Below are 16356 nucleotides of genomic sequence, written 5' to 3'. Positions count from 1 at the left end.
CAAACGTTTGGCGGACGCTACACCGATTAATATCAAATACTTAAAGGATTTCGTAGATACACTTTTTGCTAAAGGTACGGATTATTATAATTAACCGTTCGCTCGCAACAACAGGTTCAAGGAATTAAAAAGGAATCCATTCAAGTAAAAATCATTCATTGATAACGCGACCTCGATGTATCTCAATTTTTAATCTTTATTTCTTTATCCAGCGTTTTGCATGATCGAGTTCACTAGATTCTTATTTCGCACTTCTCGTATCGCTTATAATGTGCACCTTTATCAGAGCATATTTCACGTGCTTTGCTGGATATCGAAACGTTGCCGATGAAAAGGGAAAGATTACGTTCACTGTTTCAAACAAGTTAAAGAGAACTGTATTGTGATGACCAATAACAGTCCTGTCTCGTTATTTTCTTTCAAACAGGAGGTACGGATTATTCCAAAGCATTTACTCTGGCCTTCGACTTACTGAAGGGCTCATCACCTGGAAAAGGTCCTTCCAGGAAAAAAGTCATTATTTTTCTAACAGATGGTGAACCAAACGACGCAGCAGGTGATATCATGCAGACGATAAAAACGAAGAACGCAGAGCTGAACAATGCAGTCGTCATAATGACTTATGGCATGCTTACCAACTTACAAATCCTCAAAGATATTGCTCAACAAGATGGGAGTAATTACGGCATCTCAAAAGCACCTGACGTCCCTGTAAGTACTGTAACAGCAATGCGAGAAAGTCATGTTTCTACTCAATATATTAATACAATAGCTAGAATTCATGCGCGATAGGCAAGTATCTGGTTACTAAACCCGGGGGGGGGGGGGGGGGGACGTCCATATAAAAAAGGAAGGGATGCTCGTCATCTCGCTTAGGGGTGTAAATTTCGGATTTTGGTCTCACTTTGGGTGTTCTGGGCAAAACGCAATCATATGTAGCTGTGAAGGTCTCCTTTAGGGTTGCGCGCAAAGAAATATAAAAGTGTTTATTTACACTTATATAATTCTTTACGTAGTGAAAGTATTAGATGATAATGTCTTTGCCATAATTAACAGCCCCTGTATTTTTATTTCTCCGTGTTTTAATATGGTCTCTTTTAGGGGTAAAAAAGAAGCCCGGGTCACGCCCAGATTGGTCTCCTTTAGGGGTTTAATTTACAATTTCCGACGAGCATCCCTCCTCTATTGGGAGTCCCCCTCGGTTACTAAGCTGAATTTAAGTTGACTGTCAAATTGGGTCACAATGTTCTTAGTAGCGATTGCACTGAACCATAATCGCATTTTGAACACAACTAAAGGGCTTGCGTTAAACATTTGCGATCAAATCTTTATTTCCCCTTTGGAGAGGCGATCTAGCTGAGTGGTTTAGGGCGCTGGATTTAAAATCTTGAGGTCCCTGGTCAAATCCTTTTCCCTACCACTATCAGGATTGTTCAACTCCTCGACGGCGTTGTGTAAATAGCCAAATGATCAGCCTCCCACCAGTACGATTTTTAATAGTTCATTTTCTATTTCATTTACAGTGTCCCCAACTAGTAAAACTTTTGCTAAATGCATTTGACAATTAAATAAAGTTATTTATTATTTTATTATCAATATCAAAGGCTGGAAAATTCACCTATGTTTTAAACACGAATAACTTACGAAGGGACTTGGCAACATACTACGACTTCTTCTCAACAAACACCATCCGTGATGAACCAATCATATCCATTCCTTACGTGGACGCCTTTGGAACAGGTAAGGTACTAAAGGATGCATGAGATATTTTACTAGACGAACCAAGGGATCATATATTGGGTTTTAAATGATCAGGGAATATATTTCGCGGTCATTCCAAGGAAACCAACTGAAATTACGTAGAAGTTATTCCCCTTAAGCTTTACTACATTCTGGTCAGCCTACTTGAGTATTTTGAAGAAATGGTGGCTAATATTTAATAATTATGTCAAGAAAATACTACTTTTGATATGGTACACGCTGGAATGACAACATAATATCCATCATATCCTAGACCTAACTCTCAATAACGTAGTTATCTGAGTGATAAAATCTTGCTGAAAACCAAATGGTGCAGTTCTTGGGATATATATACTACAAAGTTACTTGTTGACCTTTTTACCATGTTTAACGATTGGTAGTTTCTTCGTGCATTCATTATTTTAAGAAGTCCATTGACAACCGTTTTCTGCCAACAGGTCTTTTAACATCCATAACACTGCCTTGTTATCACCAAGGCAAATTCATCGGTGTTGTTGGCACGGACATAAGTATGGCGGACCTTCTTTCTGAAATCACCTACTTTCAGAAGGGCCAATCAAGTTATGCTTTCATGGCCGACAGTTCAGGAAGGACCATGATGCATCCCCTTCTGCCAGCCCCTTCTAATGCCTACGGCGACCCGATTTTTATGGACATCACGGCACTAGAACCTGATCCGGAGTTTTATTCCGTATTTGAATCTATCAAAAAGTAAGAATTCGCATCCTTTTTTAATCTAATATGATAGAAGATACATCTATTGGAAATATAAGCGGCCTACCAACCTACGTCAGCAAAAATAAAAACGAAAGCCTGAAAGTGATAACGTTCCTCAATTTTAATACCATCAATTGATTTGCAAGTAGACATTTGATGAGGCGATTTTTCCTACTTGGGATGCAAAATTCTTTTTAGGGATTAAAATACGACAAATCATTTTATAACAGGTACTTCATTGTTGTTATTCAGACTGATTTTAATTTTAATTAAAATCGTCTAACTCTGAAATAGGTAACTCAAAATAAAGTATTTTCATGTGACTGTTTCTTTTTTTCGTTTTATAAGCGGTGGATCTGGACAGAAGAGTATTTCATCAAAACGTTTTCTGGCTAGAGGTGGCCAGGTAAATGAAGGTGTCACTGTTGTGGAGATACCCTCAATCTATTACTGGTTGCCAGTTGAGAAGACCAATTTTACCGTTGGCATCGTGGTAGCAGTTGGCGATAAGGACGAAACACTAGGAATTCAAGCTATTCCTTCTGGTAAATAATGTTAAACACGATACTGGTTAACGTCAGAATGAGCAGAGTTCTTAAATGGTATTAAATTGTTCACCTTTACTACATGGCTTGTGTTTGTAGCCGATATAACGCACCCTCTGACCGGGCAATTCAAGGGGCATTATTCTGCCGTAATGCCCACGGGCCGATTAAGGGCTTCCAAGGGCAAGGCAAACTGCCATATGATAAACAACGTATTAACCTTGAACGTTCCGTCCGGGAAAATCTCAAGCCTCGGTCTTGCCGTATTAATTTCGCACCTTATTAAAAAATGGCGGACACGCGGAACGACCTAGGTGCTAATACATGAAAGCGAGGTTTGGTAGGCCGTATTTCAGTCTGGAAAAGTTTAGTAGCGGCTGTCAGCAGATTTATGTTATACGATATTCCGGTCTTATCAGAGCTAAATCCTCCTAAAATGGCGTGCTTAAGTAGTGCAGTGAATGACTCAGTTATTCCTCCCGAAGATGACATTCCCGGAGCCTCGTTAGCTGGGCTAAATCCTTGTCCGCTGAAGAATGAAGACTTGCGGTGTTGCGCGATGCGATGTAGTGGGGATTCCCTTAATTAAACTTAAAACGAAACCTTTGCTTGTAAAACGGTAATCACAAGGCTTTAATCTTAAATAGTAGTTTAACAGTTGATGTTTTTCAAGGTTTACCAGTTACTCTTTTTTTTTTAATGCGCTTTGCGTAGTGGAGGAATACGTGAAAAGTGGACGCGATCAAATGGTGATAGATCCTGATCCGGACAAAATTTACACCAAAAGGAAAAGGAGAATTATGAATGTTATGAGCTCCACTCCTTCGTCATCACCCAGCGTGAAATACCCAAGCTGTGGCTGGGGAAAATCTCTAGAAAGGATGCCTTCATTTACTCGCATCGACTCACAGGTTTCCCTGTTGAGGGAGGAAATCCCTGACCTTGACAAAAAATTCGTGGCACTCGAGTGGCGATTGTTTTGCTTCGAGAACATTTTCAAAAATGATTCCCTTATTACCTTTTACTCAGGATTTCCTAATATGAAAACGATGAGGGCTTTGGATGGATTTAAAGTGGTACTATGACGAAAATCACATCTTTCCTATCTAAGCCATTTTGAAACATAAACAAGTAGTCTGCGTGAGAAGAAAAACGCTGTTTACTTTTTTCAAATATCTCTTTTCGTTCCAGAGATATTGGAGTTTTTAAAATATGCAAATTAGCCAGGTGATTACGTCATACACTCAACCAAATTTTGTTTAAATATAATAAAAAGAGATATCTCAGCCAATTTGTATCAGAAATTTTTGATTTTTTGCAGTAAGACTCTACTAAATGTTCTCCACAATGTGAGCTTAACAGTTCTGTTACCATGGCATCATACTGGGTTCCAGACCTCCCCATACTAAAAGCTTTTCTGGCCACCTTTGGCGTTCCATTTTGATATTTGCTAACAGCACTTCATATGCATGATCGAGCAAGCATATAAATATGTTAGCTTGAGTTTGTGGCCTTGGTTTAACATTTTTCAAGCTGAAAATCACTAACATATTGAAATCAAGTGGGTGGGGACTGGAAAAGAGTGAGTTGCCAAGGGAACAGAATTTTTTATAGCCATAGGTGTGTTTCCCGTAGAACTATTAGACTACCAAGTTTCAATGGTCAATATAATATTGGGTTGATTGTATTACATCATCAGTCATGTCATTTTCATAATTTTACCCATTTTTCAAACTTAAATATCTCCGGAACTAATGAAGATATTTGCAAACGGTAAGTGGCGTTTTTGTTCTTTCATGGAATTCTATGTGATACACTCAAAAAATCAAGGGGTAAAAATTTGATCATAGTACCACTTTAATGTTTTACCAAATGATATCAATGTCAGACAACAAACAATATTTTGTTTGGAAAATGAACCAGAGCACATGTACACAGTATTTAATTAAGCTTATTTGTGTTGAAATGGATATTAATATCTGAAAGTTAAGTAAGTGTCCTATTAAAAGGAACATGGTGTACCACAACAACATTGGAAAATTGAAATACCTTGATAATGGTAAAAGTCATGCATTACTGTGGTAGTGATAATAACAATGGACTTACAATTCAACTGAGTAATTAGACGTATCAACAAAGTGAAAACTAACCTTGAAATTAAACTATGCAGCAGGATTTTTTTCACTTTGTTGATACATCAAATGTATTTTGAATTGTTTCTCGTCCACAAGTTCTCTGGACGGCCAGATATTTATCTGTCCTAGTTTCAAATGCATAAAATTGATCCAAAATATGAAAATTCTGCTTACAATTGACTGGGCTACGTTAAATAACTGAGCCGAGTGTATTTGGGCGAAGCCTTGTCTGAGGCGACACAATGTAAGAAAAAAATTCGTCTACAGTTTTCAAAGATTGTTTCACTGAATGTTCACTATGACCAGCCTGAATGTCGTCTCTTGCAGAGGACAAATATTGAATATTTTCTCCACTGGCCCCAGATCGTAAAAATTCATACAAAGCCTTCATCGTTTTCAAATCAGGAAATCCTGTGTAAAAGGTAATAAGGGAAGCAAAACAATCGCCACTCGAGTTCCCTGAATTTTTTCTCCAGGTCTGGGATTTTCTCCTTGAACAGGAAAACCTGTGACTCGATGCGAGTAAATGAAGGCATCCTTTCCAAAGATTTTTCCCAGCCATAGCTTGGGTATTTCTAACCTGCGATCAGGCGTACTTTTCCTTAGACATGGTGGGAAAAGGTACGCCTGATACAATTTCTTACCGAGTCGTCTGGTCGTAGTCCAGAATCTGGACTTTACTCTGATTGGCCGAAAAACAATAGAGCTTTTGGAACCTCGCTCCGATTGGTTACAGAATTGCAAACCATACTTCTTGTAAATCGGTTAACAGCTGATGAAATTATGGCCGCCAAGAAGGATTTCAACTCGAGTGATGTTTAGGCTCTGTTTACAGCTGCGGTTGCTTCGACTTCAGATTTTTTTCAAAAACCTTTAAAGGAAGAGCGGAGAGAATGCATCCGAAGAATGGTTTGAGTAAAAGAAGACATTACAGTTGTACTTCCTACGGGATTTGGCAATAGTGTTATTAATACAGGCCCGAACATTCTAGAAGAAAATGCATCATTCTTCTTCCACCAACTCGAAAACGTTTGTAGTTGTGGCAAGTCCTTTGGAATATATTCGGAAGCAACAAGTTGCGAATCCAAAAAGAACCGAATAGAACTCTAGGGCTGCCACATTCGGGGAATCAGATGAGCTTGACAGAGAAATTCGACACTGTTTACGGAATCGCTGAACAATCTGAACACACTTCTAACAAAATGATAGCTGAGTAGCTGCTGCTGAAAAACTAGAATTTCTCAAAGTCCATTTTCCTCATATCTATTTTTATAGCATCTTTTACTGTCATCTCAAATATTCGAGTTTAAATAAAGTTTATTGTACTGTTGATTGCGCCTGATGATGACATGAAGAATTCGGGCTTTTTCTGCCATTTTATCTCGAAATTCTTTGTTCCTTGATGGCTTGAACAGAGAAACCGCACCAACTGTCAAGCAGGATTTGCAGAAATAGCTTTGATTGCAGAAATCAAAGCCAGAGTGCTATTTTGTTTTTGTCGCGTCTTTACTTGAATCGCAGCGTGCAGGTAATTTCCGGTAAAATCTGATTGGCTCACATTTATAGCATGACACATGATAACATCACTCTTGACAGGTGGGCGGCAGACGACTCATTAAGAAATTGTATCAGGCGTACTTTTTAGCGCCCTGTCTCAAGAAAAGTACGCTTGATCGCAGGTTAGGGTATTTCACGCTGGGTGATGACGAAGGAGTGCAGCTCATAATATTCGTAATCCTCTTTTTTTCTTTTGGTATAAATTTCGTCCGGTTCAGGATCTATCACCATTTGATCGCGTCCACTTTTCACGTATTCCTCCACTCCGCAAAGCGCATTTTTTTAAAAAAAGTATAACTCATGAACCTCGAAAAACAACTGTTAAACTATTACTTAAAATCAAACCTTGTGCTTACCGTGTAGGGAAACCCCACTACATCGCATCGCGCAAACAAAACCGCAACTCTTCATTCTTCAACGAAGAAGGATTTAGCCCAGCTAACAAGGCTCCGGGAATGTCATCTTCGGGAAGAATAACTGAGTCATTCACTGCACTACTTAAGCACGCCATTTTATGAGGATTTAGCTATGATAAGACCGGAATATCGTATAACATAAATCCAGGGCGCTTTGCTGACAGCCGCTACTAAACTTTTCCAGACTGAAATACGGCCTACCAAACCTCGCTTTCATGTATTAGAACCTAGGTCGTTCCGCGTGTCCGCCATTTTTGAATAAGGTGTATAGGCCGGTCAATACGGCAAGGTCCCGGTTTAAGACATCTCTCTCGGTTAATAAGTAGATAGTAATGGTCCGTTAACTCTTCCGAAATAAAAAGATTCTGTAGCGTTGTTTTCACCAAGAGATATCATGTTTTATAGGTTGATAAAACATCAGTGGAATCAAATACACGAGTTGAATGAAAGGAAATTTCCCAACATCCTCCAACACTCCCCTGAAAATTGTGACAACAATGCACGTTGACGTCACATAACGTGAGAGTTACGTCAGCATTTCCAAAATTCGTCATCTTGGATTGCTTCATCTTTACGTGGCTTCAGAAAACCGCCAAAAAAAAACCCTGCACATTCTGAAAACTAGAAAACTGTCTTACAGAATCAAAACCAACAAAAGGTTGATACCATTGATATAAAATGAAAAAGTTACTGCGTGCAATGAAATTTTATCTAAAGTGAAATTCAAAATATTTGGAAAAGTCAGGGGCACTCAACATCAATTTTCGGAAAATATCTTTTCGGAAGACGATTTTAGATCTAGAATTTTCGGAACATTTGTTGTAAAATTCCTTGCTTGCCTGCCTGTCCTAAGTTTTTCGAACATCTAAAACATGGTATAATTGCCCATTTTTAACGGATTTTTACCCTAAAAAAGTCACCTAGAATTTCCGGGAGCATTTTTTCTGGCTGACATTTTCGAAAAGGTAAGTTTTGATCCCTATAATTTTCGGGCTAGGGAATCCGAACAGATGATAAATTTTTAGGGAATAAAAATATGCGTATATATATCTACCGTTTAAATACGAAAATATGTTTAACAATGCTATGTTTAAGTGGTTTTGAGCTATTTTCTCGTTGGGTGCTCCTGAAAAGTAGGTTTGTAAAAATAAAGCTGCTATAGAAACCTTATTTTAGTAAAAAGAGACCGTAAGGTTTTTATGTAAAAAAAAAGTAACGGTATTCCAGGACTGTGGATAGAAAGTTGTACAGATATATAGATTCAGACACGTATTAACTAGCTACTTGCAAGGCGACATAATTTCCCAGGTCACTTTCATGTTTTCACAAACTCAACTAACTTGTTCTGTCTTTTTTTTTTCATTGAATTCCACAGGCTTCAAGTTCTTGTATCATCGCCTGGACTTAATTAAACCTGATGATCCTTGTGTTCACTTTTCAAGATATGCTGCAAAAGGTCAATAGAAAATGTTAACAAGATTACAATCATAATCAGTAAATGTATTTCATAAGATGACTTGGGCAATTGAGGTAAAGGAGAAGTCTGCATACGAGCCAAAAGGCCCATCAAGCCGCAGCTTATCGCGGTTTCTGAAGCGTGAAGCGACTAGGAGTATTTATATTCCTCAAATCTGACGTAACTGCGACCAAAATTGAGGCTCGTGCTATAGTATTGTGTTTTATAATGTATCGTTTGTTTATCGCATTCTGCTTTAACGAACAGAGTGAAAAGGAGCAATGCTTCATTTGGAGTAAAATAGAGTAAATGCCATATAAACTCATTTCTCCTTTTTTTTTATTGCTACTTCGTGGCATCAGTTTAGTACTATTACTAATGCTTGAGTTGAAGTAAGTCCTTCTCGTCTCTAATAAGCCCCCTTATGCATTAAGCTACCCCTTCCTCTTTAGATTTGTAGTTTAAAGAGAATTCTCTTCAGTAATTAGAAATTGTTATTACAGATTCGACTGTGGTGAAGTTTGGAGCAGAAGCGTTTAAAGATCCATATACCTACCTTGGTTTAGATGAGACAGTCCCTGAAATAGAAGCTTATAGAAGATTTATGACAAGTACAAGCTCGCCAAACCCCGGCTTTAAAGAGGGCATTCGGGACACAGTTCTAGCAACACGAAAGGTTGAAGATATTTGGTTTCGTGAAAAGATGGATTACACGAAGTATCTGGTTTGGAGATATATTGGTACCGCCAATGGCGTGTTCAGAATGACGCCAGGGACATCGCTGGCGAAATCGTACGACCCAAGGAAAAGACCATGGTAAAGTAGCTGCCTGTGAAGTACCAACGAAAAAATGCACAATTTTCATATGAGCCAGGTAACCCGGGCTGCTCGGTTTCCGGGACAAACTTAACTTTGTTGTTTGTTCATATGGGAAATTCCAGCCAGGTCGACCGGGATGAAATCCAAGAAACAAAACCAAATTGGGGTCACATAAAGTTGTATCGTTCGTGACTCTTGTAGCTTTGCTGCCTTACTTTTAATGCTGCTTCGTATACTTCTGAAGTGGAAACACATACGAGTCACAAATTATGCCATTTTAGTGATCCGAAAGTGAAGCTATTTTGTCAAAAACGTTTCGTCCCGGTCACCCAGGCTGTAGTGTATATATGGGAAAATTACCGAGCCCGGCTTCTCATATGACCACATCGAAATTTTTTCGAAGACAGCAGTGGCGAGGCGAGATCTCGGAAAACAAGCTCGGTTGACCGGGCTCATATGGAGAGGCGCTTAGTTTGGTTTTCAGGTCCTTGATTGGTTTAAAAAACAAAGTAAAAAAGCTCTCACCATGTCGATTATTATTTTTGAACAGTTAGTATAATGCCGATCCTTTATATAAGTAACAAAGTAAGATATGAAATTTATTTCATGTGCAAATCTTGTTATTTAGGTACCACACCGCGCTAAGCAACAAAGGACTGGTTGCTCTTTCCACCCCTTACATAGACGCCTTTGGTGCAGGAGTGGTGATAACCGCTGCCCACACTATTTACCGTGGTGAGACAAACAGCCAGCACACAACAAATGACAAAGTTATTGCCGTTATGGGTGCGGACTTTCCTTTATCATACTTCCAAAAGTGAGTCTGAAACTTAGGCTAACCTTCTATCGGAACATGACCATTTACAGTGATAGGCCAATGAAATTTCAAATGTAGTTTTTTCAGGTCATTATTTTTACGATTATCATTATCGTTATCGTGATTGCGATCGTGATCGTTAGCGTGATCGCGATCGTGATCGTAATCGTGATCGCGATCATTATCATTTTCATTATTATTACACTTCTGGTTCATAACCTGTTAAAATGCCGGCAATAACACATTGACTAGCATCCCTCACAGGGTGTTTATCCTACTAATCGGTGAAATGTCTTCAGACTCCTGACAGATACATATCCAAAATGTAAAGAAAACAACTTCGACTGTTTCGTTCTGGACGCAGCTGGATATCTAATCATGCACGATGATTTCCTTGTGCCTGATATAACCGCCAAAACACTGGAATATGTCCACATCACCGAAAAAGAAAAAGACGTTGCCGAAGATCTGATACAGAAAGGTTATCTGGTGAAAGAAGAATGCCGCAATTTGGAGAAAATCAAACTACAGAACTTTTACGAGGTTAAGATTCCATTTCAAGGCGTAAATACGTTGGACAGTGGAGTCCGTTGCAAGAAGTACCAGCTCTCTAGTGTGGTGGGAACCAATGCATTTTTAGGTAAGAAAGTGAATAATTTTGGTGATCTTGTCGACGCGGCCCACGATACCTTTTGCAGCTGCACAATGAATTTTAATAGCAGACACATGTTTTAAAATTCTACCTTTTTCATTTATGTTACATTTAACTCCAATATTTTCCAAGCCAATTGTCATTAGGCATTAAGATGGACTCGTGTGAATGAATGGAGACAGAGGCATCAGAGATAATAATTTTTAAAGTATTTTGGGAAAAAGAACTTTTAATGGATATCGAAGAAATCAATGAGTACAAAAGAATCAAATTTTCGTAGGTAGCTGAGTATGCGGTTAGAGTTCACTGTCATTTATCTCTCATTTTCTTATCTACCCTGCGTTGGCCCGACGGAAATGTAATCGTCTTGGCCCAGGCGACTATATACCGAGAACCTAACCGTAGGCCCTATTGCACTGCCAGTACAACGCAAAATTCAGCTGATCGGTCCTTTTCAATAATCTGGTTATTCATTTTATTGGAATTTCTTAACAGGCATGTTCCTCGACCTAATCAGCAATGTTGACATACATGTTTCTTTCATCAGGAATCATATCACGTGACAGTTCATGCTACTCCAGGTCTTGCACGTGTTCCAGTAACAAAGAATGCTCCAATGTGCAGGGTTTGACTTGCCAGTGTCCATGCTCTTCACGACTTAACTTCCATTATTGTAGAAGCGAGTTTCCGGCCAGCAAGTAAGAAAAGCTAAGATAACGCTCTTTGCACTGCACCTGTCAATAACAAGCGAACTCTAAGTTTAGAACCCTAACCAATGAATTTTAAACTGTGGTAAATTCATCTCACAAAGGTCTCCAGAAACAAAACCATTTATTGAACCAATTTGGAAAGTTTCGTCTTTGATCTAAGGTTTTTAGGTTTATCTGTTTTTTCCTTTTCATAATTTTGATTTACTTCAGTGTAAGATACTGTTAGGTTTTGAAGCTCAGAGTTGGCATGTGTCATTGGAAGGGGAAGTAATGGCAGTTAATGTGGACTGGGCATGTGATGTGTTTAAGAATCGTTCGGAACCGTCATCATCGCCGTTATGCTGCGTAGTTGATCAAAAAAGAAAAAAACAAAGTTTTATTGATCCTGTCATTCAACATGGTCGCCACGGTCTTTGTTATTTGAATCTCCCGGGAATGCTTGCAAACCACCAATTGGTGCGGGTACTGCTCTAAAAATATAGTTTACATAGCTTCCCTGAAAAACGTTGTCTTTTTGCCTTTTTCTTCCTTCGCAGCACCTCTATTTGTCCTGTGCCCGCAACAGTCGTTCCATCTGAGCAAGTCAATGATCCTTCCGTAAGTGGCTTAGAGAAATGCTTTGACCCAAAATGCAACGAGAAGACAGATTCAGGGTCATGTGACGGGGTAGTGGGTTGCTTTTGGTGCGTTAGAGACAAAAACGACGCTCCACTTTCCAACAGATACTGCGCTGATATCAACACCTGTTATGGCGGCAAGGAAGGTAGGTTGCATAAAATTTCTTCCTGGTCAATTTGTATAAGAAGCAGTTCTGTTATCGGATGCAACGACTCACTCAGGGGCTTTGAGGTCACTGTTATGATATCTAGAATTTTCTAGAGTTTCCTTACCTTTTCTTGTTGTTCCAGAACGTTCTAGAAACGAAGTTGTCAATTTCTATAATGAAGTTAATGGTCACGAGTTCGCTATTAATAGCCTGTTTACGTAAGACTTGTTGTTGTCCTTAAGTTTCGGATTTACGCGAGCGAGCTCAAGTTTTAAGTGAGAAGTTCTAGCTAACGTTGTTGTTGTTATTGGATCGAAGTTGTACCTACTGGTTACTGCCTGCACATGTTCTCATGGTAAACGTCTCAACTGGAGGGATTAAATCTGTTGTAGTTGTTGCGTGATCTGATCGTTTCTCTCAGCCTTGAGAACAACCGACGAAAACAAAGCTGTCACCTTCTTCTTTTATGAAAGAACTGGGGGCTTTTCTTATAATCTTAACGTAAATTCTTCAGCACGTAATGTAAATTAGAACAAAATATGTATTTTGATTGGGTGTGATCCAGTTAAAGTAGCGAAGAGGTCATCATTACCAAAGTAAATCTATCATATCGAGTGATAATTGCTACAAGTAAACTGTTTCGAGACATGTGGCTTGGGATGTTTCGTTAGCAGTCGAAATTGCGATTAGTGAAAGGAATTCTCTTGTCAGGTGAAATCCACTGACTTGATTGTTCAGGGTAAATAAAAGGATATTGCTTTATCTATTTCTTCAGGCACAAGAGCTCCTGGAAGCGGTGACGCTCCTAAAGACCCCGACAACGATGACGATGACAAGGGTGGAATGTCGGGTGGAGCCATTGCTGGTATCGTCATTGGAGTAATTGTAGCTGCTATTATTGTAGCAGTGATTATAGTCGTCAAATGCAGTAAGAGAGAAAGGGTACCCAAGAACCAACATGTCCAACCAGTGGCTGCTCCGCCCGCCACGGTGTCTTACAATGCTCCTCCTCCAGCATATCCCCGATACGGCCAGGGGCCTGGTGTTCCTGTGCACTCCACCATGATCCACTTGCCACCGCCGAGTTATGATCAAACAGTGTCGCCTGTGGTTCAGGCGACAGCGCCACCATATAACCCGTATTATAAGGGGGGAGTTGGCTCGTAAGCAGTGACTTTACTTTTTTATAAGGCGGGAGTGGGTGCCGGTGCAGTCTAGATTAGAACTGAGATTGTGAAGTGTCTTTCTTGTTATGGTATTAACGTACAAAAAGTAGAAATCGGAAAGTACATCAAATTACGAGTTATGATGCTTTTAAAAGGACAAGCCACAATGTATGAAGTCACTTCTTTATAATGTGTAACATTTACTCTTAATAATCAACGGAAACAATCAAGGTGGTAAAGTAGGTCACCTGAACAAGACTGGTATTCCTGTGCACTCCACCATGATCCACTTGCCACCGCAGAGTTATGATCAAACAGTGTCGCCTGTGGTTCCGACAGCGCCCCCATTTAACCCTGATTATAAGATGGGAGTGGAACAAGGCTGGATAAGAATGAGAACTCTGAGATGGATTGTAATCGACAAACTTGAAAATGTAGGCTAACGTTCTTGAGATGTACCACCCTTGACATATCTGCTACGCGTTCCTTCTAAACAGTCATTGTGACATTTCAGTCCTGCATATATATTTATCTTGCTTTTTCATAGAATCTGTAGACTTTTCTGGCCAACTGGCTAGGTGCATTCACAAGTACCGGGCAACACAGTTTTGGTTTATATGACCTCCAGAAGATAGCATCGTTTGGCTTTGCCTTCCTATATTTAACAAATTGATGTCAGTTTTTCATGCGTCTGTCCTTTTATTGATCATGAATTGGGTCATAACATTTGTCAAAGTAGCTGTGGATCCGCAGACTACTTTGACAGACTACAGACTACAAAAAGGCGGAGACTACAAAAGACTACAAAAAGGCAGAGGGGTCAAAATTAAGTCAAAACATGAGAAGAAAGCGAGATAAAAATGCGAGAAACTTCAATCTCACACGAGCAATACCGCGTCATTATCTCATAAATTATAAATTTATGTGTCTGTCCTTTTATTGACTATAAAAATTAGCCAATGAGCGCGAGAGACTTTTCGCAGTCATTGTAAAAATAATCACATCTACTATAGCAATTGTATGGTCAAATTTGTATCGTTTGTAAAGTTTAATGGTTTTTTCGCATTTATTTGTAATAATGGATTGTAATCTATTTAACTGATCATTTCATTTTCTTCCACAATGAGTTGTAACTTTAAGTTCCTCCATATTTTCTCTTGGGAAAACTGGAGAAGAAACAAGAAATATGTAGTTTTATACTTATTCTTATTCTGTAATAAAGGAAAAATAGTATTTCTGGGGACAGCTATATGTGGCATTGCACTTCGTGTAATTCACACGAATTCGAAATTGGCCAAGCACTACTGTCAATCTTGTATGGTACATGTAATATTGTTATTTATTATATAGATATTGATGAAATACCAGGATTTCTCCTATTACTAAAAAATCATATCTTCACCGCACGCAGTGAACGTATCATTTTTATCTTTCACATGTGAGGATATAGCTGTCGTCATGGTAACGAACACGATTAGCCAATAAAACGCGAGCTTCCTCTTCATTGTACGATACTTTTGTGCTTTAATATAATTCTTCTCTACTACATTAACATTTTTATTGCAAATTTTCATTATCATGATTTGTTTTTCATAACTTTCACATCTTGTTTCATGTTACACAACAAGCGTGTTTTAGTGGTTGGTGAACAATTTTTTATCATTTCGAAAATGAATAAAACAAGTTGTTTTAAATCTAGACATTTCATCAATATCTATATAATAAACAGAACATTACATGGCCGCTTGGGGATACGAATTTTATCTTCTCGTGCTGAAAGAATCTCTCACTCGTTCGCTTCGCTCACTCGTGAGAGATACTTTCAGCACTCGAAGATAAAATTCGTATCCCCGCGCGGCCATGTAATATCCTCTATATACCTAGCCTTTCACTCAACAAAACGAACACTGTGATTGGTTGGTTCTTGGTCACGTGCCCCTGATCAAATGCAAATGTATCCTGATCGGGATACAATTTCACAGTTGTTGCCCGCTCCGGATGTTTTGCTGCGATTGTTGACGGAAAAGTCTAAATATACAACAAAGCACTTAATGTATGGTCCCTCGGGAAACTAGTTAGTTTTGTTTTCCCTCGAGTCCTGATGTTTCAGGACTCTCGGGAAAACAAAACTAACTTTTTCCCTGGGGACCATACATTAAGGGTATAATGTCATACTCTTACCTCGGTGAAATGTGCTAAAAATCTACGAGTAATTATAAAAGGAATTACTATAGTGCAAAGTATGGACAATAAAAAGTTACAATGAATGAAAAAATAGGTATATAAGTAGTTTTCACGTGACGTCATTGCCGCCGTGTTGGTTGAACGAAAACGAATTTAAAGATCTCTCATTTGCTCCTTTTGTTCGTCCACCAGCAGTTGTACCTTGCAGCAATGTTATCTGTGTCTCCAGAGAGATTGGTTGCAGACCATCTAAACAGGTTCGGGTTGCTCGAAGTTTAAGTACGGTGGCCGTTGCCGCCCGCATGCCGCACAGAAAGTTATATGCGCTTTAAGCTCGTTAACACTGTAAGTTGGATGATGAATACAATTATTATCATGATGGTGCGAAATTATCGCTAACGCTGTAAATTATATAGCTATTTATTAAAAACTGAACTACGGATATCACATTTCCAGCATTTTCATTGGCTCGCCGGACACAGGTTATCAGCTAATATACCTGCACTACCAAATATGGTCAATGAACACAGCAGCAAATACACAGTTTTGCGGCTCCGAGAAAAAATGGCCAAATAAATTCAACATAAATGCGTTGTGATGTTGGGGTTTTTAATAAAACAATTATTCTACTCGGGCTTGCTGGATATGAAATGAT

General features: G+C 39.0%; 1 protein-coding gene across 1 annotated transcript in view; it reads left to right on the top strand.

The window, feature by feature from the left end:
* LOC137991987 (VWFA and cache domain-containing protein 1-like) overlaps nt 1–16143 on the top strand; it is a 20554-nt gene extending 4411 nt beyond the window's left edge. The window contains exons 3-14 of the mRNA XM_068837007.1: nt 1–74; nt 428–711; nt 1605–1740; nt 2199–2472; nt 2827–3023; nt 8507–8587; nt 9091–9403; nt 10035–10223; nt 10523–10863; nt 11423–11573; nt 12122–12348; nt 13127–16143. The exon at nt 1–74 is cut by the window's left edge and continues 74 nt beyond it. Coding sequence (XP_068693108.1) covers nt 1–74; nt 428–711; nt 1605–1740; nt 2199–2472; nt 2827–3023; nt 8507–8587; nt 9091–9403; nt 10035–10223; nt 10523–10863; nt 11423–11573; nt 12122–12348; nt 13127–13518 — 2659 coding nt within the window. The 3' untranslated portion in view covers nt 13519–16143. The remainder of the gene's footprint in view (nt 75–427; nt 712–1604; nt 1741–2198; nt 2473–2826; nt 3024–8506; nt 8588–9090; nt 9404–10034; nt 10224–10522; nt 10864–11422; nt 11574–12121; nt 12349–13126) is intronic.
* The last annotated feature ends 213 nt before the right edge of the window (nt 16144–16356 follow it).

Source organism: Montipora foliosa, chromosome 2 (assembly GCF_036669935.1).
Source record: "Montipora foliosa isolate CH-2021 chromosome 2, ASM3666993v2, whole genome shotgun sequence".
NCBI classification, from domain to species: Eukaryota; Metazoa; Cnidaria; class Anthozoa; order Scleractinia; family Acroporidae; genus Montipora; species Montipora foliosa.
The sequence above is the reverse complement of the archived record's forward strand: the minus strand, read 5'-3'. Positions and strand labels throughout refer to the sequence as shown.